General features: G+C 38.0%; 2 protein-coding genes across 2 annotated transcripts; one reads left to right on the top strand and one right to left on the bottom strand.

Annotated features, from left to right (window-relative positions):
• Positions 1–1,695: 1,695 nt before the first annotated feature.
• On the bottom strand, positions 1,696–19,568 carry LOC130724855 (SNF2 domain-containing protein CLASSY 1-like). The gene is given in 11 exon segments (XM_057576123.1): positions 1,696–3,618; positions 4,134–4,290; positions 4,646–4,764; positions 4,766–5,235; positions 5,300–5,644; positions 12,808–12,892; positions 14,562–14,806; positions 15,126–15,230; positions 15,533–15,603; positions 18,498–18,585; positions 18,681–19,568. Coding segments are annotated over 8 exon segments (3,399 nt in total). The 5' UTR covers positions 15,181–15,230; positions 15,533–15,603; positions 18,498–18,585; positions 18,681–19,568.
• A 585-nt stretch (positions 19,569–20,153) lies between these two features.
• LOC130726912 (L-type lectin-domain containing receptor kinase VIII.1-like) lies at positions 20,154–22,663 on the top strand. Its single transcript, XM_057578234.1, has one exon. It carries the CDS (start codon positions 20,685–20,687, stop codon positions 22,656–22,658), a length of 1,974 nt encoding a protein of 657 aa, XP_057434217.1. The 5' UTR covers positions 20,154–20,684; the 3' UTR covers positions 22,659–22,663.
• The last annotated feature ends 4,095 nt before the right edge of the window (positions 22,664–26,758 follow it).

Below are 26,758 nucleotides of genomic sequence, written 5' to 3'. Positions count from 1 at the left end.
AGTTGAAGAAATAAGTGGTTCACATCATTCATGCTTGAACAGCAGCCTCAGCTCTCACTTGCGTTGATTCAGAATCTAAAAATAACTTTTCCTGTTTTGAGAAAAATGTCAAATTATGAAGCAAACTTCACAGAAAGAAAATAACCACCAATTACTTGTTCAGCATAGTGTTATTAACTTCAGTGCATTTTATAAAAGTTTGACATTTTTTTAGAAAAGTTGATTAAAAAGGATGGAGAGGACAAGCTAATCAATCTTATCCAGTTTTATCATAAGTTTGATAGCCAAATGAGATAAGATATAGCTATCTAACAGGGGTTAGATATCACGTTATAAGATTATACAGAATGCATAAAAAAGGTGAAAGAACTATACCTTTAAATTATTTACTATGATAGCTATTGCTTCTTCAGATGCTTGCTTACAATCTTTGAATGATGAGTCTCCATATGCCTGACAGAGAAGACAGGAAAAAAAAAGTTACCTCACCTAAGGCTTAAATGCTTCGTGTTAACATGAAAATGTTTCTGAGTTGTGCGGTAAATTAATCATCTAAAAGAGAATGAATTAGTGATAACATCAACCAAAAAATAACCTTAAAAATTGGCATTGCACCAGTGTAGAACCTGACTGTATCTGTACAGGCCTAAACTTTGATGCACTTGGCCCGTGAAGGTCAAAACAAACCTTAAAAATTCTGAGAAGTAGTTCAAATAGCACAAAACCATGACACCAATCATAGTGTTCCAAGATACTTCCAAATCTCCGTCTCTAACCAAACCTGCAATTAACAAAGGAGCAAATCAACAAAGGAGAAAAATGGATATGGAAAAGCAGAATGAATGAAAATCCTCACACAGGGAGTATTTATAGAGAACTTGAACTGGCATACCTACAACTCTATCATATGTACTTTCATCTAAAACGTTTACTCAAAATTCAAATTAAATGAAAAAGATGAAGAGAATACAGATACAGATACTGACCAACAGCTTGTCCATCCGCGATTTCCTCCCTGGAAATGGATTCAGATCTAGAATTTGAAAGGCTGATGAACAAACAACAGTGAATGGAGGGAGGTGGCGACATACGGTAGGTTCCACCATTTACGGAGAGCAGAACTCCTTCAACACGGAACGGCGAGCGTCAGCGATGATGCAAGCCTCTGACGCGATGGGATGGTACGGCGGAGAAAAGGAAGGCTTTGAAAGAGAAATCACGATATCAGCAGGAAATGGGATGGTACGGCGGAGCAGGTAGGAAGGGAGAGGTAAACAACGATGGAAATCTAGGGTTATTGAGAGATGGTACCAAGCTGTGCAAACGACACCGTATGTGGAACTGGCAAGGGAAAAAAAAAAGAAATTCAGCAAAGTGGTACACGTGTCGCGCGGTGATAGGAGCTCTTTTAGCTACAGTAGTGGAAGAATAAGAAGTAGTAGATGTCAAACAAGATGAATAATTTTCTTTCTAGATAAAATAAATTTAAAAGTGATCTAGTGCAAATATCACACGTTACACTTTGATGGATTTGGAAGTCTGGACCCAAAATGCATCTCTAGATTATAAGAGTATGTTAGGCTTATAGTTTGGTCCGATGAAAAGAGATTAACATTAATGAGGGACTTCTAATGGAAGAAGAGAATATATGATATGTAAATCACACATTTTGATATGGAAGAAGAGAAATTACCTTCAATTTGTTGATGCCATTTCATTCTTCAGTATCTTGTGGACTGATTTAGACTTGTCCACCTCAGCCATTTCCCTCAGCATATCATCTTCAATCTTCTCTGCTTGCCACTTGGAAGGGTCCTCCACAAAATCCTCGGTGAAAATCATCCTCGAAACCCAATCTTTCCAACTAGTTTTCGTGTACTTATCTTCCTCAAATGACCCTGCTGCCAAGAGCTGATACACATAAACGGCATTCTCCTGACCAGAGCGAAAAGCCCGTGCAATAGCCTGCTTTGTTTTTGACGGATTCCACTCTGGGTCCAAGAAAATCACCCGAGATGCTGCTGTCAAACTAATAATACCTTCAGCACAAGTAGTGATCGAAGCAAGGAGTACCTTTGAGGCTCCACCACGGTTCTCAAACTTGTCTATAACTTTCCCACGTTCAAACAGCTCTTGATCCCCATGAAGTGTTAAAACTTCTTTACCTTCTTTCCATATGAAGAACTTCTCAAATAACTCCAAAAGAAGCCACATTGGTGCGAGGTTGCGGCAAAATATAAGAACCTTCTCCTTCTTCGTAACACGTAAAACAAGGCTCAGAACAAATTTCACCTTTGACCATATTTTCATATCATCCTTGCATTTGTCTAGCTGCTTCAATTGGTCCAAACTGAAAAACTTTTTGGCACATTCTGTTGTTGTGATCAACCATGGATGTATTGATGCAAGGGTTATCAAAAACTCTACCTCTAGAGGGTACCCACTACTCTGATTCATTTTCTTCTGCAGTTTCTGCAAGATCTCACTCTCCTTCTCAATATTATTCATCAGCAACGTATAAATTTGTAAACCAGGTAGAAGACTATCTGCAATCTCACTATCATAAACATCTATGAAACCACTAGTGAAGCTCTTCAACATGTTTATGCCCTCCATCTTCTCATGAGCATTACCCGAGTCAATTTTTGCCCCAATGATATCTAGGAAGAATTTCCTAGCCCGTGACTCAACTATATGGGGAGCTTTGTTTTCTGCTTCACTCCTTACATATGTTGGATCTAACACATTCAGCACTTCGTGGATAAACCTTGGCCTTGCCAAGCAGAGTGTGTTAAAGTACTCACAGATATTGTTCTGAAATAATGTGCCAGAGAGTAGTATTCTCAGTTCTGTCTCCACTTTCATCAACGCTTCCCTCAACCTTGATTTTGTACTTCTAGGGTTGTGTCCTTCATCCAGGATAAGAATCCCAGGGCTTTCCCTCAATGCTTTAGCCATGTAACTCTTGTGTTCAAACTTTGAATCCTCATTCATCAATGATAAGAATGATGTGTACCCCATGACCAGAACACAGGGGTGTGCTTGCCACTTTTGTATCTTGTCAAGGCAATCCAAAGTATGCTTGACATCCTCATTGGGATTTGGAAGTCCAGGAAGAGCCAATGCTTTTTCACTGAAATTTCTCTGGTCTTTACGACTATTAATTAGATACGCTGGCACATGAATCTGCCACTTGATAAATTCTTTGTTCCAAGTATAAAGTGTAGTTTTTGGAGCAAGGATCAAGGGTCTCTTCTGTGGGAATAACTTCAAATAGCTAACAAGAAACGCAATCATGAGAAGAGTTTTTCCAGCTCCAGGAGAATGAGATATCACACAACCGCCTCTGCTTTCAGATTGTGCTTCCATAAGTCCTTGGTCCATGGACCCTCCAATGTTTTGCCAAAGAAACTCAAAAGCTTTCTTTTGGTGGAGGTGCATCTTTTCTCTAAGTTCAGGAATCAATGCCCAAACGTTGTTAGTTTCATTAGATATAGGCTCATCACAAGCAGCAGGAGTAGGGAACAAATGGAGATCAACATCACCATCATCAGCCATCAGCTCTGGTTCTTCACCAATGCATTGCCTCTCCTCGTGTCTCCATGACCGGCGTTCCATCTGCCAATATGAACAAGGTTTTCAGATGAAGTTTATTTGAAATGCTTTGACTTTATCTTTTACTGAAACAATTTAGGATGTGTTTGTTAAAAATTTACATAAACATAATTTAATATTTGAAATTTACAGAGCAATTTCTTCCTTTCACGTATATCAGGAAGTGGGATTTCCAACTTCCAAACAATGGACGGCACAAAATTAAAATATAAATTGGAAAACAAACATGCAGTTAAGCATTTCTTTGGGTAAGTTAATGATTTATCTATAAAAAAAATTAACTTATTTTGATCTAATTTTTGTATTAATGTTTAAAGAAGCGCTTATATCTAATAAACTCTTTTGAATTCACTTCAATAAATTTTATAAATACTCTTATAAATAAGCTCTCGAGCTGTGTACCTCTCAGAATATCTAACAAAATCAAGAGATTGTAGTCAACAATTGGGTATGAGTTTTAACTACGCAATAAAGAAATCACACGTCGAGGTTCTACTAAAGTTTTGAACTTGACTTACAAAAGGTGGAAAAATGTATTTTATCTCCGTCTTCACAAAGCCGCATCTCGTGCAACGTTCTCCAATTTGTTCATCCACTATATAATTGTGTTTACATGTTACGGTAGACTCTTCCTTAGTCTGAGTTGAAGCAGCAACATTTGAACCCTGGTTTGATAAATAGGTTGAACAGAATAAGCCATGGAAAATAAAAAGAAAAACAAAATATTACAAACACAAATCACATTCACTTTCTCTTCCACCTCATTTCTACCCACTTTCTTTTTCTCTCTTCTTTTTTCCTATCACACTGACTAGCCCTCCCTTGACTCTGGTTACCTTGATGCCTTAGGATAAATTCATCCTTTTTCTTTATTTTATTTCACCAAGGAAATCATCTCTCTTGAAATTCATGCAACATTCATAAGATATCAGTTATCATCAAGTTCATCAGAGAATCATAAATCATCATATTTTTCGACGAATAAAAGACAGAGAACAAAGAGAGAGGGAAGAATCCTTCCTCTGTTTGTTTTTCAAGATAAATCTCTGTCATTGCCTCATCCATTTCTCTCCATAACATTTCCATTTCAGATATTTTTACCTCCTCCTCCTCTGTTTGAGTTTTTTTTTGTATCCTTGTCTTTCCTAAAGTTTATTGCTTCCTTCCATTGTTCATTAATAGCCTCTTCTTTTGTTGGTATTTTGTTCATGCTCTTCATGTAAGAATCTATCATTTTCTTGGAGGCAGTTGCATCTAAGGCCCTACCTCTTCGTGGTTGTTCTTCATCCTCATCATTCATGTTTCTTGAATAATCTGAACGATATCTCTTCCGCTCAGTTCCCCTTCTGGAACTCTGCCCCTTCCATCCAGGTTGAAGATCCATCATATCATCCAAATCAGATGAATCCTTCCTCTGATGCTTCTTACGACTTGTAGGATTATAATAACGTCCTGAAGAGCACCACTTTGCATCATCTTTCCCACTGTGTATCTTGCATTTCTGAGTTCGAAAAGAACCTGAACAAAGATCATAACCCAAGTAGCGTTCAGGTGCCTTAATTCGGCGTGTGGAACGCCGTAACCCCTCAACAGATGGTGGCACTTTTTGGGAATCATGTTCTGAAGGGACAATTCTCTTGGTGTCAAAGAAATCAACATCGAAAATAGAGGGAAAAAAATATGCCATCTTCGAGTCTGAAGTTCACAGCTCTTATGTTATAATCATTAGAGCTGCAACTATCAGTTTCCAAGATTTGGTAGAGAATCTTGTTGTCCACAGATCTCACGCAGAAGGAGACATTCTTCTTGAGAGATGCGACAACTAGCCATGAAATGTCGCATGCGAAGTTTCTTAAGAACAACTTCGTTAGTGATCTGGCAATGCAGTCTTCTGATGAATCCCACTGGTATGGCTGATTATCATGGCCTTTGCGTCCAAGCTTTTGTAAGATGGAAATTTGATCCAACCCAATTACTTTGACCTCCTTGCATAGAGTCTTCTTCTCTGAACCAATGGAACCTTGATTGTGAGAACTGGATTTCCCACTCCAAGATTTAGATTTTCCACCCCACTTAAAGTGGGGAATTACTAAAATGTCCCTCCGTGTTATTTTACGGGAGATAAATATTCGAAATGTTTCGGTAGTTTAAGTTTCGAAACTAATCGATTTTATAATTCCCAGTTCCAAACCATTCAATTTCATTTCAATTCCAAACCAGTTCCCCCATCGTCTCCCTCTTCGACATCCTCTTTCTCTTCGACTTTCCGACCTTGAAAGGAGGCGATTCCGGCGAATTCCATTCGACCTCTTCAACTTTCATCATCAGCGGGGAGGTTTCTCATCATCGAGCCTCATCATCTTCGTCAGAAATCAAGTGTAGAGGTGAGTTGAACCCTACCTTCATCAAATTTCGTAGATTAGGGTTCTTGCATTTTGGGGTTTTTGGTATTCAGCGTTCGTGGGGTGGGGTTAGAGGGATTCAAGCAAGTAGAGTTTGGTTCATTCCCTCACGCTTCCGTAACTAACTAGCTTGTTATTTACAACATTTACAGTCTGCTATGCTATGCTATGATGCATCATTTGCCTTTTCAAACCATTCTCCGGTCGCACGCACACTAATGACACTATCTCATCAAAAACTTCCAAACCAGCCAGTTGCAATCTTTATTCATTCGGTTTCCTTATCCTCTTCATCCAACGAACCATAATCATGTTAAGACAATTTGGATTTAGTAGTTTATACAAGCTTTGGAGTTCAAATCCTACTAGTGTAAATGCATATTTGTAAATCTTTCTACAATTGATTCTGAAATCCTAATCAATTTTGGATACAAGATTCTGTAAGTTGAGTTGCTTTTATATTCTACAACTCATTCTGAGGATACAAAAGTTGATTCACACATACTATAGATATAGATCATTTCCATTGCTTGAAAAATACAACTCTTTGAAAATACAACTCTCTTGTAGATTGTTTAATCCTAGAGTTTGTAGTTTTGCCCTGTGAGAAAAGAAAAGGGTTAGATTGTGTCAAGGTAGTGTGATTCATATTGCCGACCTCACTTAGTGGGATAAGGCTTTTGTTCCAACAAACTACTCTATGGGCATATGACCTATTTCTAGTTTCTTAAATTTCATCTATACATATGTATCAGTGTTTCCTTGATCAGATTTGACCAATTTCTTTTCTTTTGATTGGTGTCCACTTTTGGGTTAAAGCTGGTGAATATGCCATTGGAGGGCGATGCTCATAGGGATGTACTGACACTTGTGGAGGCGACCGGACTGCTTCATCTCGTCAGGTCCAGTTATCAAGAGACAGACTCTGGACTTGTCTCGGCCCTTGTGGAGAGGTGGCACGAGGAGACCAGCAGCTTCCACATGCCATTCGGGGAGATGACTGTGACCCTGGACGACGTGTCGGCCCTTCTTCATCTCCCGACTAGTGGGAGGTTCTATACTCCGGCAGCCCTTAGTAGACTAGAGATGGCTGAGACCTGCGTGCGGTTGCTGGGGGGCAGAGCTTTGATTACAGCGATAGTTTGATGCATGCAATACTCAGGGGCTGCGATTCTGCTTCTTGCAGAAGAGTTATGAGGTCTTTGTTACAGGTTTGTTTTAATAATTATTTAATTTGTCTCTTTTTTTTATTCCAGTTTACTTCATGATAACTGTTTGTTTTCTGCAATGTAGAGAGGCGGTACCACCATGCAGCCAAGTTGTACCTACTGAATCTCCTCGGCGCGACGTTGTTCGCCTGCAAGAGTGGAGGACACTACACCACGATCCACTGGATTGGCATGCTGGAGCATCTTGATCGGGTGCATGAGTTTGTGTGGGGCGCCATTGCGCTTGCCACTTTGTACGACCAGCTTGGTCGGTCCTCACGCAGCGCTACCAGACAGATGAGCGGTTACACATTCTTGTTGTTAGCATGGGCCTACGAGCACTTCCCTGACGCCCTTGTGCGCCGGTATCAAAACCGGGATTACGTGGAGACCGAGCCTAGAGCGTGCAAGTGGATTGAGTCACGGACAGGCCATGCTAGGTTGCAGGAGAGGCGAGTCCTATTTGATGAGATGACGTCAGCTGACGTCATCTGGACTCCATATGAGGCGCACAGGTCTGTGCGACCGCAGGATGCGAGGGCTTTGTTCTCGGGATACATCCGGACTCCCTACGGGCCGGCTGTGCGACCTCATCTTCCGGAGCGGGTGTTGTGGCAGTTTGGATCCGTGCAGACCGTCCCGAGGCACCCTTCTGTCGTGATGGAGAGATCTCCTGGTGCTGAGGATGTTGATGCAGCGTTCGCGGCCTATGAGCAGTACCTAGTTCCTGAGGGCGTCCCTGCTACTGTAGGTGGACAGACATCGTCAAATTACATTGAGTGGTACAGCATGGTATCTCATCGGTTCATCATCCCGGATACGAAGAGGGCGGAACTCAGTGCCGTTGTAAGTATGAAAACTATTTTCTTTTACACTTGCGATTTTGTGTATGTCATTTACTAACATGTGTATTTATTTATTTTCAGGCTGCTCTGCGTAGGGGTGTGGATTTGCTTGAGCAGTCACTCGAGGTTGATGATGCTCCCTCATTAGACTCAGTCTCCCGCACTTTAGTTGATCGGGCACTCGAGGTCTTCCGAAACTTGGCCGGGACCCAAGGCGTTGCTTTTGCTGCTGAGAGACTAGGCGTCAGAGCCAGAGTTAGAGGCAGGGCAGGCGATAGAGGAAGGGGAGGTCATAGGGGTAGGGGAGGCCGTAGGGGTAGGGGATAGTGACTAGCTTTGACATTATGTTTAGTACTTTTATGAGTTTCTGAGTTTGGCTTTGACATTATTGTAGTACTTTTATGAGTTTCTGACTACGTATTTCACGTTATTATTTCATAATTTATGAGTTTTATGATCACCGGTACTTTTATTTCATAATTTCTGAGTTTAGTTTTTCAATTAAGAAATTGTAGCCGGTGATATTCTGGTACAACATCAGTTTTTAGACATTATAAGTTTCACTTTCCGAACGGTTTCGGAACATAAAGTTCCAAAACCTTTCGGTACATAAAGTTCCAAAACCTTATAAATAAGGGGTGGCAAATCTACATTTTTACTGTTTCGGAATATAAATCACCGGAATCATTCAGAACATAAAGTTCCGAAATTAAAGGTGCACAAGTCTGCCACCCTGCCACCATGACTTCTCCCACACTCCTCCACCTATCCTACTACTCTACTGATTTATTACTACCCTCCTCCACCACCAACCCTCTCTACTTCTCTCTTTATTCTTCCTGCCTTCTTCCCAACCACCATCATTGCACCACCACCACCACCACAAGACACCACCACCACCATTTCACCATTGTTCCATTGTGCCACCACCATTGTTCCATTGTGCCACCAAGTTCCAGATCTTCAAGTTTCAAGGTTGTTGGTTGGTAAGTTCTCTTTCTCTCCCACCAGATTTACATACAAATGATTAAATTTCCCACCACATTTTTTATTTTAATGTATGTTCTTTATTTCTGTACCGTGCTTCATCTCTGCACATATGTTTCGAAACTTATAGTTCCAAGAGGTTTAAAAACTTAAACTGCCGAATGGCTTTGGAACATAAACTGCCGAATTGCTTTGGAACATAAACTGCCGAAACTATATAATTAAACCAGTGGCAGTGGCATTTTGCAGGCAGATGACAGACCCATTCATTTTTTATGAAGCAGTGCTGCTTCAAGCTGCATATGATGCTGGGAATGTTGAGCCTACAAGTATCACTCCGTTTGTGCCACCAACTATAAGTGTGGATGCCACACATTTATTTACAACTGATCAGTTATTAATTGAATATAGTATGACAGTATTGTTTAGCGAATCTGAAGTGATAGATATGATATGTCTTACTTTCGAACAGATATTTGATACACGTGATGACCTTCTGAATTGGGTACGGAATGTTGGAAAGGAGAATGGATACGAGATAGTGATCGGAAGGTCCAACAAAGGAACAAAAGGCGGAGCTATAAAAGTTATTTTGTTGTGCGGGAGGAATGGTGTGTACGTGCCCTACAAGGACCCGAAAACGTTCAAGTACAACACCACCGGATCAAAAAAGTGCAATTGTCCTTTTACACTAAAAGGACAACCTACGGAGGGTGATAGAAATTGGTGGCTGAAAGTCATGTGGGGGAAGCACAACCATGAACCAGCTAGATCACTAGTTGGCCACTCCTACGTTGGTCGACTAACGGGGGAAGAGAAAGGGCAGTTGTCAACTATGCATAAGTCTTGGGTTGCACCGAGACACATACTACTGGCTTTGAAGGAACAAAATCCAGGTAACTTGACTACAATCACTCAAGTGTACACTTTCTGCAAAACAATCAAGAAAGAAGCACAGGGACCATTGACAGAAATGCAATTTTTGATGAAGAAGCTGACAGAAGCCAACTATGTTCACTTTGAAAGACAAGCTGACGATTCGGATGTCATTATAGATGTTTTCTAGGCTCATCCTGATGCTATCAAACTCTTCAACACATTCCCTCATGTGGTCATCATGGATTGCACGTATAAGACAAATAAATACCGGATCCCCTTGCTTGAAATGGTTGGCTTGACTTCTACTGGTAAGACTTTCTCCATAGCATTTTGCTACATGACTCAAGAGCGCACACATGACTATGTTTGGGCCTTGGACTGCATGAAGTCTCTGCTTGCCGACCCTGTCAAATTACCTGGTGTTATTGTCACTGACAAAGAATTGGCTTTAATGAATGCTGTTTCGCAAACTTTTCTCACCTCTTGCAATTTATTATGTTTGTTCCACATAAAGAAGGCTGTTGAGGCAAAGTGCAAATTGTGGGTTGCCAAAGACGATTTCAAAGATATAGTAATGGAGCAATGGACAGATTTGGTGAATGCGGAAACATAGCAACAATATGAGAAGGAATGGAGGAACATGTGTGCCATGGGTAAAGATCACCCAAAGTTCACAAAGTACATTTCTGAGACATGGTTAACTCACAAGGAGAAGTTTGTGAAGGCATGGACAAGCAATGTGATGCATTTTGGAAACACAACAAGTAACAGGTAATACACACAGTTTATTACTTGTGATATGTTTTACATTTGTTAAACGACTTCATTTATTGTTTCATGTTTGAAAATGGGTAATTCAGAGTTACAATATTTGTATGTAGGGCTGAAAGTGCACATGCAGCCTTCAAGAAGATGCTAAGGAACAGCAAGGGTAACTTGTGCGATTCATGGGATGCAGTGGATAGGTTGACAACTGTGAGGCACAATGAAATTGTAGCATCTTTTGAGCGCAGCATTAACATTGTAGAGCACCGTTTCAAGTCTAAAATGTATGTGAATGTAAGGGGGTTCGTGGCTGAAAAAGCCCTTCAACTCATGCACGATGAACAAAACAGAGGGTGGGGTCAGGATGAGGTATGTGGTTGCTTGATGAAAGTCACTCATGGACTACCCTGCGCTTGTGCACTTCAGAGTTATGCTTCAATTCCGTATAAGGCAATGGATCCGTTCTGGAAGATACTTTCTTGGGAACAAGTGCCTGTTCCGGATAGACAAACCTCAAACCGTGGAGACATTTAGTATGACATTGAGGCCTTGGTTGCTCATTACAGTACTCTGGATGATGCAGGCCAAAGTATATTGAGGAGGAAGGTTAAAGAGTTGTATTGTCCTCAGAGTAGTTCACTATGTCCTCCTGAAGTGAAGATAAAAACCAAGCAGTCATCCAAAGCCAAGGGGAGTAAGCCACCTACACGTGAACCAATAGGATCCTTGAGGCGGGAGCCTTCACATTGGGAACTTAATGAGAGCAACGCAACACCTACGCTTGCCAAATGTCCTCCACCAACTATACGGTCCAGGAATCGTTCATCACAAGCTAGTAAGTCAAAGAACAAGAACTCTATCGGGAAGTCTCCACCCCCCAGCATCTACTTGGGGTACTTGCCATCTTTTTTCCTACCATATATAGATGAAGTGATAGATGTTGATGGAGATGGTAATTGTGGCTATAGAGCGGTCGCTGCATTGCTGGGACATCCGGAAGGGCAGAATGGTTGGCATTCGATTAGGGAAAAGTTGATGGAAGAACTCGAACGGCATCAGTATTTATAAAACACCATGTGGGGTTTTGATATAGTTCAGGCCTTGCACTTTCGTCTCACCCTCCCTCATGATCAGATGGCCATTGACGACAAATGGATGCACTTACCGGAGATGGGGTATCTCATTGCTACAAGGTTTCAGGTGGTATTTATCTCCATTTCGGAAAAATCAAGTTACACTTACCTTCCATTGATAGGCGCCCCACCAGAGGTACACACAGTTATAGTTGTTGGCCATGTGCCCAACCACTTTGTACAGGTATATCTTTTGTTATGTACCCTAATTTATTTTTATTGCTAGATAATTTATGTTAGTTATCTAATTTTATTGTTATACTCTCTCAAATGTAGCTTAAGTTGTTGCATGGACATCCTATTCCGTATATTGCTCCCCAATGGCCATACAACGTCCTACCACCCACGACCGAATGGATTAACCCATATCAAGACCGTATGGCCAGATTTGCGCTTGAACACACTGCTTGGAGGGCTGCTATTGGTGGACCTCTTGTTCCAAATGTGAATGACTACATAGACATCACAAAAGACTAATGATTGATGTTTGTAAATTGGTGTCAATGAATGAGATTTATGTAAATTTTCCTATGTTCAAGACTATGTTTAAGACCTCTAATTATTAATTTAAGGTATTTTGATTCATAATGTGGTTCAATTGCTTTATTTGTGTATCTTCATTGCTTCTCAATTGCTTTATTTGTGTATCTTCATTGCTTCTCATTGAGGTGTATCTGGTTTGTGTTTCTGCTACTGTGTGTGCATCTGTTAAACAGGTTTGGAAGTTTATCTACCGAAACTGATTTTGATTGGTTTCGGATCTTAATGATCCGAATCTTAAAAAACCAACGTTTGCTGTGAATAATAGTTTCGGGAGTTAATCTTCTGAAATATTGTTGGTTTCGGAAATTTATCTTTTGAACATAACATATTTCGGAAGATTATGTTTCGAAGGGTACTCCTGGCATTTTTTTTAAAATGCTGGGTGGCAAATCTAATACTTGGAGTGGGAAATCCAAATCTCCTTGATTGTCATAAAAATTCACATAATAGTCACACGAGCAGTCAGGCTTGTGGGGCTTTCGGTCTACGGAAGTTATCTTAGCATCAGCCCAGACCTGCAATTAAAAAATGGAGACAAAATCAGATTTAATGTCCCTGAAACTACTACTCTCAATTTAAAGGAGATACACGCCAAGTAATGCGAAAAAACAAAGATATTAAGAATAATCACAATGATGATCTAATAGGAGCAAGCAAAAACTAATCTCTCACAAAGGTAACTTTCCAATGGACTAAAATGTTATATTCATTTTGGCTAACACATCATTTGAAGTTACAATTTTTAATCTAAATTCAAATTTCTAGCCTAACATGAATTCACAGAAAATCATAGTAAATTTCAAGTCAAACACATGTGATCACTCATCATCAGTTACAGATTTTGTGAATTTCAATTTGTTCAAAACAGGAAGAAAAATCGACTATCTGGCTTTCCCTTCTTCCTTGACACAATATTACCTTGAAAGTGAATTAAAAAATGGGTTTTGGGTTGAGTTTTCGTTCTTCATTCGACCTCTAATTGCTCCGATTTGCACCCACGACGCCGTTGTTTCTAGAGCCATCTGAAGGAGCAAGGCAGAGGAGGCACCGCCACAGGAGGGAGCAGAGGGTTGCGATTGATCGGATAATTAAAATTTCTTCTATAATTAATTAATAATTATAGAATTTTAAATATTTTAACTTTAAGTTAGGAAATTACCAATTGGATTAAATAATTTAAAATTTCTCTAAATTAAACCACTCATCGTACACTTTCTCAAGATTAACCAAAATACGCCTTAATTAAAGTATCACCTTATATCGTCAAAATTTAACATGTTGGAGGAATCTGGGATTCAATTATCTCACATTTTTGAAGTACATATTGTAGTCAATCATTAACCAATGAGTGCAAGCACCTATAATTAAGGGATTAATCATTCGTGTCGACGGTAAATACTCTGAACACAAAAAAAAAATCATATTAGACCATCATTATCCAAGAAACTCATTAGAGTTTCTAATTTAAATTTTGGTAATGTCACATCATTTAAACCACTTTAATAAACTCTACTTACTTTTTACTCCAATCCAGAAATTCTAAAAAATTTCTTAAATGAACCCCACAATATACCCCCACTACTTTCTTGTAAATCCAGTTACATATTTATTTGCTTTTTTATTTGTTTTTTTATTATTTTTTAATCATTAAATTTAGAAGAGAAACTTTGAGCAAAGTTTCTCTAGAAAGAAACTTTGGAACAAAGTTGCTTGCCACGTGGAGAAACTTCATTTTCTGCAACAATTAAAAAACTTTACTTCAGATGACATGTCACAAAGAGCTGATGCTCTTATAATTCTTTTACATTTTCTCAAACAAGAGCATGCTGGATGTAATGCATGGACATTGAATAAACGTGCTTACCTTGTGTTGAATATCAATTTTTGTATTGAAGGAATGGAAACAATTGGGATAATTCTGAATTATTTGTTCACAAAGACTCTAATATATTTTCTAAATAAACTACGCCAAATGCTTAAAGGTGTGTTTAACATCTTCTACCATGGGTGCCTTGAAAAGCTATGAATGTTGTTTAGCAAGTTTACCAACAAAAAATGCAGTAAGTTGTTGAGTAAAAACACAATGAATTATTATAAATTATATTCCTTACACATTCCAAATCATAATAAATGCTAACAAATTATAGTTCAAATAAAAACTAGTGCTAATTAGCCTCAACTTACAGGATTGGATTTCAATTGATCTGAATTATCACTTTGAAAGGTTGATAGCACACATACATCAATCCCTTGCCGTAAGAAAGAGGTGCAATCAGACAAAGAAGCCTTCCTTGACTTTATTCGCATGTCTGAGTAGCCATTCTTTATAGCCATCTCATCATCATCCATAAAATGTAAGGTCACATTTCCTGATTCAATTTTTATGAACTTTGCGGGTTTCCATGAGCCGAATGAAAAAGCTTCAAATGCTGTTCAAAAGCAAAGAATTTGAGGAAGTTAATATATTTTAAAACTAATGAATTTGAAAGTGTGTTTATGGCAATTTTTGGCCCTTTGGTACCACAATAGAAAATACATATAGTTAGTCGACACAATATGTCATGTAAATAAATATATCATTTTCAATACATTAAATCGAAGCTCCTCCTTGTGAGAGTAAATGATCTCAGTAAGTGATTTTTTAGTGAAATAAAATAGTATCATAAGTTTTAAAATTTGCAAGTGATCAACAACCATTTAAAAGCATTGCATGGTAATAGTTTAACGAAAAGAAAAAAAAAATCTTACGATAAGCATCGAGTGGATTCTTCCCTTGATGCAAGTGAATTTTTCTTGGCGCCATTGAATTTGATAATAACAACAAAAGACCAACCGATCTTGTATGGTATTTATCTGCAGTAAGTTGTTAAGAACCAAATATAAATACACAAACTTCCACCAGGATGAAGTCATCACTCAATTCTCATAATAAACCGGCTAATTTTTTGCAAACAACGGAAATGTGAAAATGTCTCAATTTGTTTCTTCTTTAATGATACATGTTCATATACAGAGCCAAACGACATTGATCAATTAAATGATTTGAGAAAACAACATATATTCACACTTCAATTCAAACCAAGAGCATATACGCAAGTGGATATTTGTAGTGAAACCATATAAATATAATGCCCCAACTAAGGGTTAGACTTTACCTGAAAATTCGCAACTAAAACTTTGAGCTAGATCTCACGGAGCAGCAATGACGTTGTTGCAATAAAGGAAACTGTAATGAAAAAAATACAAAAATTAAGAGAAAACAATCACAGCTAAAACATAGCAGAGTGTGTAGTGATGAACGGTGTAGGGGTTTGAGAAGACTGAGAGTTAAAGGCGTATTCAAGTAGAAGACTGATTAGTTATTTTGACTAGTACATTAACATGTACTATGCGTTACAAGACATTCAATGCTGTTTTATTTATATAAATATTTATTATTAAATACACATAAAAAATTATAAAAGTTAAGAAATCAATTATAATTAAAATATAAACATATTTTTATTTTGAAAGTAAAAAAAAGTAATTTTTTATAAGTGGTCAAAAAAGTAATTTAAGAATTCTAAAAAAATTGAAAATTTATTTTTTAAAGAAAAATGATATGTAAATTGATAGGCGCAAACTTACAAAATATTATAAAGTAAAAAGTCGCTACAAGTTACGATCTCCAATGTAAATTGAACCAAACCCCCAACCACGAAAAAATATAACGCCGAAAAGGCTAAGAAAAAAGCCCAAGGATCGACAATTATCGCAAACCCCTTGACAAAAAAATCATCTAAAGCCCAAAACAAGACCCAGATACCAAAACTCACGAACTAGCCCAAACTTCCTTACTCTGAACCAAACAAACACCTGCCACTCACATAACCCACTACAACCCAAAAACAAACAACCCAAAAAACCAAAGACTATTATACAAATTTAAATAAAGTGTATTTTTCTTTAAAAAAAATTAAATATCTTAAAATAGAGAAAATAAGATTGGATTAGATTATTTCTCCTAATCAAATCCACACACACATACAGAGAGTGATATAGATACTCGGAGGGGGAAAGAGACTCCAAAATGACTTTCTTTTGAAAATAAGTATTCATTGAGAACTCAATTCTCAAATACCAGTTCTACAGTCATAACAAGTGAAAGTTTTTCAATATCCGACTAGACCAGGTTAATCAACTAAATGATTTGAGGAAAACACATAAATTCACAGCAAAAACTTCGAGCTAGATCTCACGGAGGAACATCGATGTTATTGCAATCAAGGAAAGTGTAGTAAAAAGAAAAAAATCTGAGATTTAATCACCTCTAAAACATAGGAGAGTGTGTATGATGCAAATGATGAATGATGTGGGGGTTTAAAAAGACTTAGAGGCAGGGCGTATTCAAGTAGAATGCTGGTTAGTCAATGAAAACGCCTGCGGTAAAACTGCACGAAAGTCAGGGAGTATTAAAAAGACTTAAAGTCAAGGCGTATTCAAGTAGAATACTTATTAGTCAATGAAAACGCCTGCGGTAAAACTGCACGAAAGTCAGGGGTATTAAAAAGACTTAAAGTCAAGACGTATTCAAGTAGAATACTTATTAGTCAATGAAAAGAATATCTAAAAAATATTTATTTCTAACAATTGTTATTTTGACTTGTACATTAACTTGTGCGATGCGTTAAGAGACATTCTATGCAGTTTTATTTATATAAATACTTATTATTAAATATACGTAAAAAATTATCCAAGTTTAGAAATCAATTATGATTGAAAAAAAAAATTTATTTTGAATTTCAAAAAAAGTAATTTAAGAATTCTAAATTTTTTTATTTTTATTTTTATTTTTAAAAATAATATATAAATAGATAGGCACGATCTTACAAAATACTATAATGTACAAAATCGCAACAAGTTACAATCTACATTGTAGATAAAAGGCCTAAAGAACCGATATGGCCAATAAAATGCCCAAGGATTGATAAATATTGCAAACCTTGACAGAAAACCGTCTAATGCGCAAAACAAGAACCAAATACAAGAAACTCACTAACAAGCCCATACTCTGTTACTCATAACCAAACAATCACTTGCCACTCATATAACCCACTAGCAAGTTACAGCCTAAAAAACGAAAGACTATTTTCTTGTTACATCGAAACATAAAAAACCAGATACTATTATACAAATTGAATATTCAAGTAGACTTAGAGTTAAGGCGTATTCAAGTAAAAAATTGATTAGTCAATGAAAACACATATGGTAAAACGGCATGAAGGTAGAAAATCTCAAAATTCAACTCTCCCAACAAAGCTTTTCCGTTTGGGATGGATGGAAAATGTGACCTCAATGACTAAAATTAAAACATGTAATATTTGTGAATGTTAAACATAAAACAATATTTTTCAAGGAAAAAAAAAACAAAAACAATGTGTTTTGTAGAGATGATAAACTTATTTAAGGCTAATTGGGGTTGTCTAAATGACCCATGGTAATATTTGGGTTAAATAACCCATGATCTAGATGGACCAATCATATTCAAGATAATTAATTGAAATTTTTATATTTTATTAATCAATTTATTTATGGTTAAATATGTTTTTGTCCCTAACTTATACACATAAATATAAAATGGTACCTGAAAAAAATATAAAGATCTAAAGTCCTTGAAATTTTTTTTTATCTAAAATGGTGCCATGTGGATTTTTTTACTTCTAGTTTGGTCCCTCAAAAATTTATTCCTTCAAATTAAGTCCTTCTCCCCTCATAATTATTTCAAAACCTAAAAATTCATATTTTCATCTCTAAAACCCTTCCATCTTCTTCATCTTCAAACCCCAAAAATTTCATTCATCTTCCTCGTCCTCCTTCCTCTCCCACCAAAACCATCATCACCACCCAAAAATCACTTATCAAAAATCACTTTTCAACTTTTTCAAAATCTAACTTCAGAATCAATTTCTTCATATTTTTCCCTACAACTTTTATTATTGACTTAACCCCTAAATCTTCATCTAAGTTTAATCTATTCTCAATTCAAAGTTGCTGAACATAGGTTTTTAGCCCAAAATCACTTATTTCATGATTCTTATTAATTTTTACTTCAGAAACAACCTCATAGATAAGCATACTCACAGGACAGAGGTGTGATTTCGTGATCATCATCTCCTCTTTGAAGATGGTGAGGCCGAGAAGGAGGAAATTGAGTCTTTTCCTTCAAAATCTAAAGGCACAAATTCTGAGTAAGATAAATCATGTTTTTGATCATCTAATGAAGAATCTGAGGTTAGAAATGATCTCAGAAGATCGAGAACTTACAGAATACAAGTTCTGGAATTTTTCTGGGCAAGTTATGAATTTCCCGGCGAAGGTCTGCGGAGAAGATGACCGGAGGAGGCGGTGGTCGGATCTGGGCACATGGTTAGATTCTCCTATCTTCCATAAGAACTTAGGCTTTGGAATCGTCTTAATCGGAGGTCGGACGAGGTAGAAAACGCGCTTTAAGTTGATGATTCTTGCCGGAATCTGGACTGCACGGTGGTGAGGAAGAACACGATGAACAGCGAAGAACAAAAACCCAAAAACAGCCCAAACAAGCCCAGAACTTCGCCAAAGTTTCCAGATCCCATATTTGGACATCCAGGAACATGAATATCAATTTTTTAGAGGGATTTGAACATGTTTTGTGATATAATCAAAGAGAGACAGATTTGGTGATGTTTGAACATTATGGTGGCTGTCATGGGAGGAAAGCTTCATGGCTTCTGAGTTTAGGAACGTATGAGGAAGATAAAGAGATAGATAGAGGAAGGAAAAGCGTCAGAAGTGAGGAAGAGGAAAGAGGCAGAGTAACGAGAGAGAAAATTGAAGGGAATTGATGGTGTGAAGAGCTAAAGAACCATGACCATCTATTTATAGAGGAATGGAGTGGAAGAAGGTGATTGCAGGTCATGAAATGGAGATGATTGGCAGCTGTAGTTGGCCTATTCAGAGGAGAAAATAAAGAAGAAGAAGAAGAAGGAATAAGAAGAGAAGATTGTGTGCGTGGGGTGAAAGAAAATAAAGAAAGAAGAGGAAGAAGGGACTTACGTGTGAGAGAGAGAGGGGCTGAAGAGGTTATTCAGCCTCTGGTGAATTGTGGCTTTGCCACATATTATAAGAGTGGGTATTAGTTGATTTAAGTAGTGTAGGATTTATCTACATAGAGCTATAGGAAAATTAAGAGGAATATAGATTAAAGTTCTAAATATTATGAGAAGCTTTATAGGATTATAAAGTGTAATTTAAGACAACTTTTGATAAATTTAAGTGACTAAGAAACTAAGTATAATTTTAATCTTTTATTTTAATTTCTTTTTCTTTTATTTCAATTCTTAATTATAAATTAAGAAATTATATTAAAATTGCTTATAGAATTTATTCTCAAACTTAAATATCTAGTTATTAAATTTCAGTTATAACCTTAGTTAGACTTTACCTAAGCAGGTGAAATCAGGGATGTTACAAAGGTTTGGGTGGTGATGATGGTTTTGGTGGGAGAGGGACGAGGAGGAAGATGAATGAAATTTCTGGGTTTTGAAGATGAAGAAGATGGAGGAGTTTTAGAGATGAAGATATGAATTTCTAGGTTTTGAAATAATTATGAGGAGATGAGGACTTAATTTGATGGAATAAATTTTTGAGGGACCAAACTAGAAGTAAAAAAATCCACATGGAACCATTTTAGATAAAAATAAAATTTTCAAGGACTTTAGATCTTTATATTTTTTTTCAGGTACCATTTTATATTTATGTGTATAAGTTAGGGACAAAAACATATTTAACCATAAATAAATTGATTAATAAAATATAAAAATTTCAATTAATTATCTTGAATATGATTGGTCCATCTAGATCATGGGTTATTTAACCCAAATATTACCATGGGTCATTTAGACAACCCAGGCTAATTAATTAAAAGTTATGTACAAAAGTTTAAGAGACATTGATATGCATGACATTTTTTCAATAGTTTCTGTTGTTCTCTCTGAGTCTATAGAAAGTGAAAGAAATAACCGTTGTGAGAGCAAGAAACTATGCCTGCAATGGTGCTATCCACCTGTTTTCTCCACTTCCCCGTTTGGAATTTTCTGCCATGCTTTCCATCATTGCTTCTAAAATTCAAAGCCAAACAAACATAAGTACATAACAATAACATAGCAAAAACATTAACTCATCTTTCTCTTACAACCTGCGAATGTGAAGCAGAAAATCTATCTTATATTCTTATTCTTAACCTTTCCATCCATCCATCACTCTCACTGTTTCCTTAACAATTCACCAATGCCATCATCACTTCCCATGATCTCCATCATCGTCTTCTTCTTCTTCGCCGGCGCCGCCACACAATTCGACTTCGCGACCATAACATTGAGCACACTCAAGCTTCTCGGCGATGCTCACCTCACCAGTAACAACACCATCAGCCTCACTGGCGACCCTGCTGTCCCCAATTCCGCCGCCGGCAGGGCACTCTACTCCACCCCGGTCAGATTCCGGCAGCCGGGGAGCCTCCTCCCGGCGAGCTTCACCACCTTCTTCTCCTTCTCCGTCACCAACCTCAACCCCTCATCCGTCGGCGGCGGCCTCGCCTTCCTCATCTCGCCAGACGCCGCCGCCGTTGGCGACCCCGGCGGGTTCCTCGGCCTCGGCGGCTCATCTTCCTCCTTCCTCGCCGTGGAATTCGACACCCTCATGGATGTTGACCTTCATGACATTAACGGGAACCATGTCGGGTTGGACCTCAACACCGTCGTTTCCACCCAGGTTGGTGATTTGGGGACCATCGGAATCGATCTCAAGAGCGGTGACTCGGTGAACGCGTGGATTGAGTACGATGCGAGGAGCAAAGGGTTTCGCGTTTGGGTCTCGTACTCCAATGTGAAGCCCAGGGATCCGATTCTGAAGGTGGATCTTGATGTGGGTCAGTACGTGAATGAGTTCATGTTCGTGGGGTTTTCTGGGTCAACACAGGGAAGCACAGAGGTTCACAATGTGGAGTGGTGGAGTTTCACCTCCACCTTTGATTCTACGGCGGCGCCGTCGTTGCCTCCGTCTGCTCCACAAAAGGAGAGGAAATCCTCTTCTTGCCACAGTGGGTTGTGTAAGCAGGGAATGGGAGCGGTTGCTGGTGTTGTCACTGCTAGTGCTTTTGCTCTTGCTCTGTTTGCAGGTGCATTGATTTGGGTGTATTCCAAGAAGGTGAAGAGGCGTGAGTCACTTGAGTCAGAAATCATCAAAACCCCTAAAGAGTTTGCTTATAAGGATCTCAAATTGGCCACTAGGGGCTTCAGTGCTAATAGGATTATTGGTCATGGTGCCTTTGGGACTGTGTATAAAGGAGTATTGCCAGAGAGTGGTGACATTGTTGCTGTGAAGCGGTGTAACCATGGTGGTCAGGGGAAGAATGAGTTTTTGTCTGAATTGTCCATAATTGGAAGTCTCCGGCATCGGAATCTTGTTCGGCTTCAAGGTTGGTGCCATGAAAGAGGTGAAATTTTGTTAGTCTATGACTTGATGCCAAATGGGAGTCTAGATAAGGCTTTGTATGAGGCCAGAACACCTTTACCATGGCCTCACAGGCTCAAGATTCTGTTAGGTGTGTCAACTGTTTTGGCCTACTTGCATCATGAGTGTGAAAATCAGGTGATTCACAGGGACATTAAGACTAGCAATATAATGCTAGATGAAGGATTCAATGCTAGGTTAGGTGATTTCGGATTAGCGAGGCAAACGGAGCATGACAAGTCCCCTGATGCAACCGTGGCTGCTGGCACAATGGGGTACCTGGCTCCTGAGTATGTCCTCACAGGTAGAGCCACTGAGAAAACTGATGTGTTCAGTTTTGGTGCTGTGGTTCTTGAAGTGGCCAGTGGGAGAAGACCTATAGAGAAAAACGCCACTGAGAAAACCAATTTAGTTGAATGGGTTAGGAGTTTGCACCAGGAAGGGAAGTTACTAATGGCTTCTGATCCAAGGCTTCAGTGTAATTTTGATGAAGGGGGGATGAGGAGGGTGCTCTTGGTTGGGTTAGCTTGCTCACACCCTGATTCAATTGTAAGACCATCTATGAGGAGTGTGGTTCAGATGCTGCTTGGTGAGGCTGAAGTTACTATTGTCCCTAGAACAAAGCCATCTACTAGTTATAGTACTTCTGAGCTCTTGATGAACTTGCAAGATAGTGAATCTGACAGCAATGCCATAATCACCATCTCTACCTCCCCATCAGAGGACAGCTTCAATCATAGAGATATATAGCATCATGTGATCGGTCTCTCTCTCATCAGAATCAATTTTGAAACCTAGAAGCTACTCACAAAAGCTTCTCCCCAAAATTGGTTATAGCTCCAAAATCATTTATAAAAGAGTTTCCAAACATGAAATGCATGGCTAGGAACTTGCCATTTTTAAATATAGACTCAAAATGTAGATAGAGAAATATTTATACTTTTGCTTCATGCATGTAAATGCCAAATTGCCAATACCATACAATTACAGACCTTGAGAAGGAAAGAAATTTTGGGCTTTATGCAATTTTGAGTGGTCTCTTGTTTATGATTTATTGTATAGTTCTGGTTTAATTTTCTTTTGAAAAATAAACAAATTAGCTGGATCTTGGTGAGGGTAACTGGGTAAGTGCAAGATGCTAATGTCATTGTGTCAGTTCTAATTTTTGTCCAGTGACATAGAACAAGTTGGAATTAACTGAGGCTAAACAAGCTCTTCACTGGACAATTTGATTTTACCTACCATACTATGTTAGAGATAACGATTTTTCTGACTCTGAAAATCCAGATTTTGTGTATTCCACTCATAAAAAACGGCAATTTTTCAATTTTCTGTTTTGGTGTAAGACAGATAGTGTTAGACTTTAGTGCGTGTAAAGTGTAATGCAGTAGTACCAAGTCAATTTTGTGTCAAGAATTTTGCTAAAAGGGTCTTTAGAATTTTAGAGAACTCTACCTTTTTATTAAGGTCAGTACTCAGTGGCATAAGTTAACCTACTTCCCTCCTCTAAACTAGTTAGTTATATATGAACTCCTGATGCTACACACAGCAATCTAAAGTGAGGAACTATCATATAATTTTCAATCTCAATTGGGTAACATTTTCCTTCCATGTGATCTTTTCTTATAGCCTCAGACTGCAGGGTGTTCTTCCTGTGTCAAGTGGGCTTGGTAAGCCATTAAGGCTAAGAAGATCAGCAAAATATATTCAATTATTAAGTTTATTAGTACTTTTAAGATTCTTGATTTCATATTTTATAAATTGTTGAATCAAATGTGGCTGTAACATTCTTCATCTAAATATTAAGAAAAAAATTTAAAAATGAGATGAGTTTGGTTTCCTTGTAAGTTCTCCAAACCCGATAAAAATATTTTGGGAACTCCCACTCAAAATCTCTACTCAAAACTTACTCCTATTCTACCTAGTGACTAACATCAGCAACTTTCTTGCACTCAATGTCATAGAACTAGTTGCTCTAGTGAGGATTTATTCTTACTTTTTGGGAATAAAAAGTGAGCAACGCTTTTTTTTTTGCTATTTACTTCTTCTTTGCAACGACTACAAAGAATTGATAAATAGTACAACGGCAAAATGAATAATATAAATGAAATAGTCCAACAATGACGTCCTTCAATGAAATGATTAAGAATGTAGCGGTTACAATTTTTAAAGAAAAAAAATATTGTATTTCAGTTACAATTTTTTTAAGAAAATAAATAATGTATTTTTGGAGGGATCTGCAGAGTAACTTGGAAAGTACTTCTTATACAATATGACATTAAAAAAAGGCTAAATATGTTTTTTTTCCTGACTTATACACCGTAATTTAAAATGATGCCTATAAATATTTGAGCACCGCTATAGGGTACGAGAGAGAGGCACGATGAGGCACGAGCTGACGTGGACACTAAACAGTGAAGCACTGAACTCTTTAATTTACGATTTTGCCACTGTTCCCAATTCCTTTCTCCAACCCCAATTTTCCCATTCCTTGTTCCTTGTTCACTCAGAAAACCCCAACCCCATCTGCTATTTCCTACAAAAATCGAATCTTTTCTCCAACTCAAGCTTCCATGGAGTATTCACTGACTTGGTCAAGAGAAAGGGTCTCGATTCCAAGTTCAAAATCGATTTTGCTGGCACAATTGGTTACCACGAGGTGGGTATTTCTATAAGCATTCTTATATCAAGAAAAAGCTCATTTTGTTGGGGAAATATCAATTTTTTAGCCTTCTATGTGGAACCCAGAAACTTATTACCCATCTTGTTCTTCAATTTCTTCCTCAATCTCTCCCTCACCCAACTCCAAATCTGAGGAGGTTAGTTACTTTACAGATAAAACCCAAGAAAACAAGGGTGGAAGTTAGCTACTTTGCAGTACCTGCTTGTGCCATAAAGCAGTTCTGTTGATTGTGGGGATTTAGTGTTACATGGATGGTGTGGTGAATCAAAAGGGTTGGAATGGATTGAATGTTCTGGGGATTTTGCATTGAGAACTCAGTTCTTTTATTTTTATTTTTATTTTAAAAATGTCAATTTTTTTATCTCGTGCGTGGTCGTGCGTCTAATGGCTCGTGCCTTCTATCATTTTCCTAAATATTTTGTATAGTCTTTAGTCTTTTGAAAATTTTATTTGATTAAAAATAGTTTTATGACATCATAAATTATTTTTGAAATTTTTTTCATCAAATTTAGTCATTTCAAAGTTCTTCTTCATCAAATTTAGTTCTTCATTTTTTTTTTATGAAATTTAGTCATTCTCTCTTTTCTACTTCTTTCTCATCCGACCTATCACCCTTCTCCCAAAAAGAATTCCAGCCAACTACCGCACTCAAATCTTGATAGTTTCGAAGGATTTCTTATTTTCTAATCACCAAGTTATGAGAATTTTTTAAGAAAAGGAAACAAAGCAGAGAGATGGAGTTTGGAGGGAAGATTGAGGAGGATAGGAGAGGAGAGGAGAGGAGGGGAAGATAGAGTTGGAAAGGAAACAATGCGGTGATTTATCGGAAAAAAATGGTGGGAGAAGAGTGGGTGAGAGGAGAAGAGGAAAAAGTGGAAAAAGGAAAATGACTAAATTAGATAAAAAAGAATTTTGAAAGGTCTAAAGTTGATGTAAAAATTACACACGAACACCTATATTGGTTTTAGTAACGGTTTAAACAACCACAAAATGAACCAAATGACTAGTTTTATTAGTCTTAGGGACTATAGCAAATAATTTTTTTTAGAGGGATCAAATATAATTCACCGCTGTTTTACAGGGACTAAAAACATATTTAACCCTTAAAGTTAAATTTTAATATATTGATTACATTTGATCAAAGTATTAAAAATTACATGCCTCCTCCTCTTCCGGACAGCATAAGCACGAGTATCATTGATGGCGGGACGGACATGGTGGTAGCGTTGGATGGTAGTTGGAACCCGGGTCGCATGGGATGTGCCGCGGTGGTTAGAAATAATGACGGTAATTGGGTTTCATCCTTTCAGGGGTTTCCTAGAGGTTAGGCAATGTCATTGCTTTCATGGCAGAGGCGTTGACTGACGAGCTAGGAATGGAGCATGCTCTTGAATTGGGATGTCAGAGTGTTGATTGCTTATCTGATTGTTTAATTGTGGTTGCGACTCTTCAAAGCAATGTTGATTTCAGTACTTTCTGGGTTAGAGATGTCCTCCAGTGAATCCAAGATATGGTTCCCAGGTTCTTGCAGGTGCAATTCTTACATGTTCAGCCTAAGAAGAATAATACAACTGATTGTATGGCGCGTGAGGCTAGCTTGTCCGAGTGGAGCATGCTCTTGAATTGGGATGTAAGAGTGTTGATTGCTTATCTGATTTTTTAATTGTGGTTGCTGCTCTTCAAAGCAATGTTGATTTCAGTACTTTCTGGGTTAGAGATGTCCTCCGGCGAATCCAAGATATGGTTCCCAGGTTCTTATAGGTGCAATTCTTACATGTTCAGCCTAAGAAGAATAATACAATTGATTGTTTGGCGCGTGAGGCTAGCTTGTCCGGAGCCCAGAGACGAATTTGGAGGCGCCCCCGTCGTTTGTTTATGCTTCTTTGTATTTAGATGCAGTTAGTTAGTTTTGGTTTTTTTTATTACAAAAATGGTAGAACAGAGAGAAAGCACGTCCAGACTTTGTGACCAAAACATTAGTAAATATTTGGCTGAAAAAAAATCCATTCATCATTAGTTAATTTTTGGTTGGTAAAACAAGTACACATAAATCATCATTAGCACGGCAGTTTCAAAAAAAAAAATCATTAGCACGGCAACAAAACAAGTTGTCTGGTGGGGGTTTCACTGCAACAAAATTAGCATTTTGCGGCGGCGGCCGCTAAGA

This window comes from Lotus japonicus, chromosome 6, assembly GCF_012489685.1.
Source record: "Lotus japonicus ecotype B-129 chromosome 6, LjGifu_v1.2".
NCBI lineage: Eukaryota > Viridiplantae > Streptophyta > Magnoliopsida > Fabales > Fabaceae > Lotus > Lotus japonicus.
This window is presented reverse-complemented; position numbering and strand designations above follow the sequence as displayed.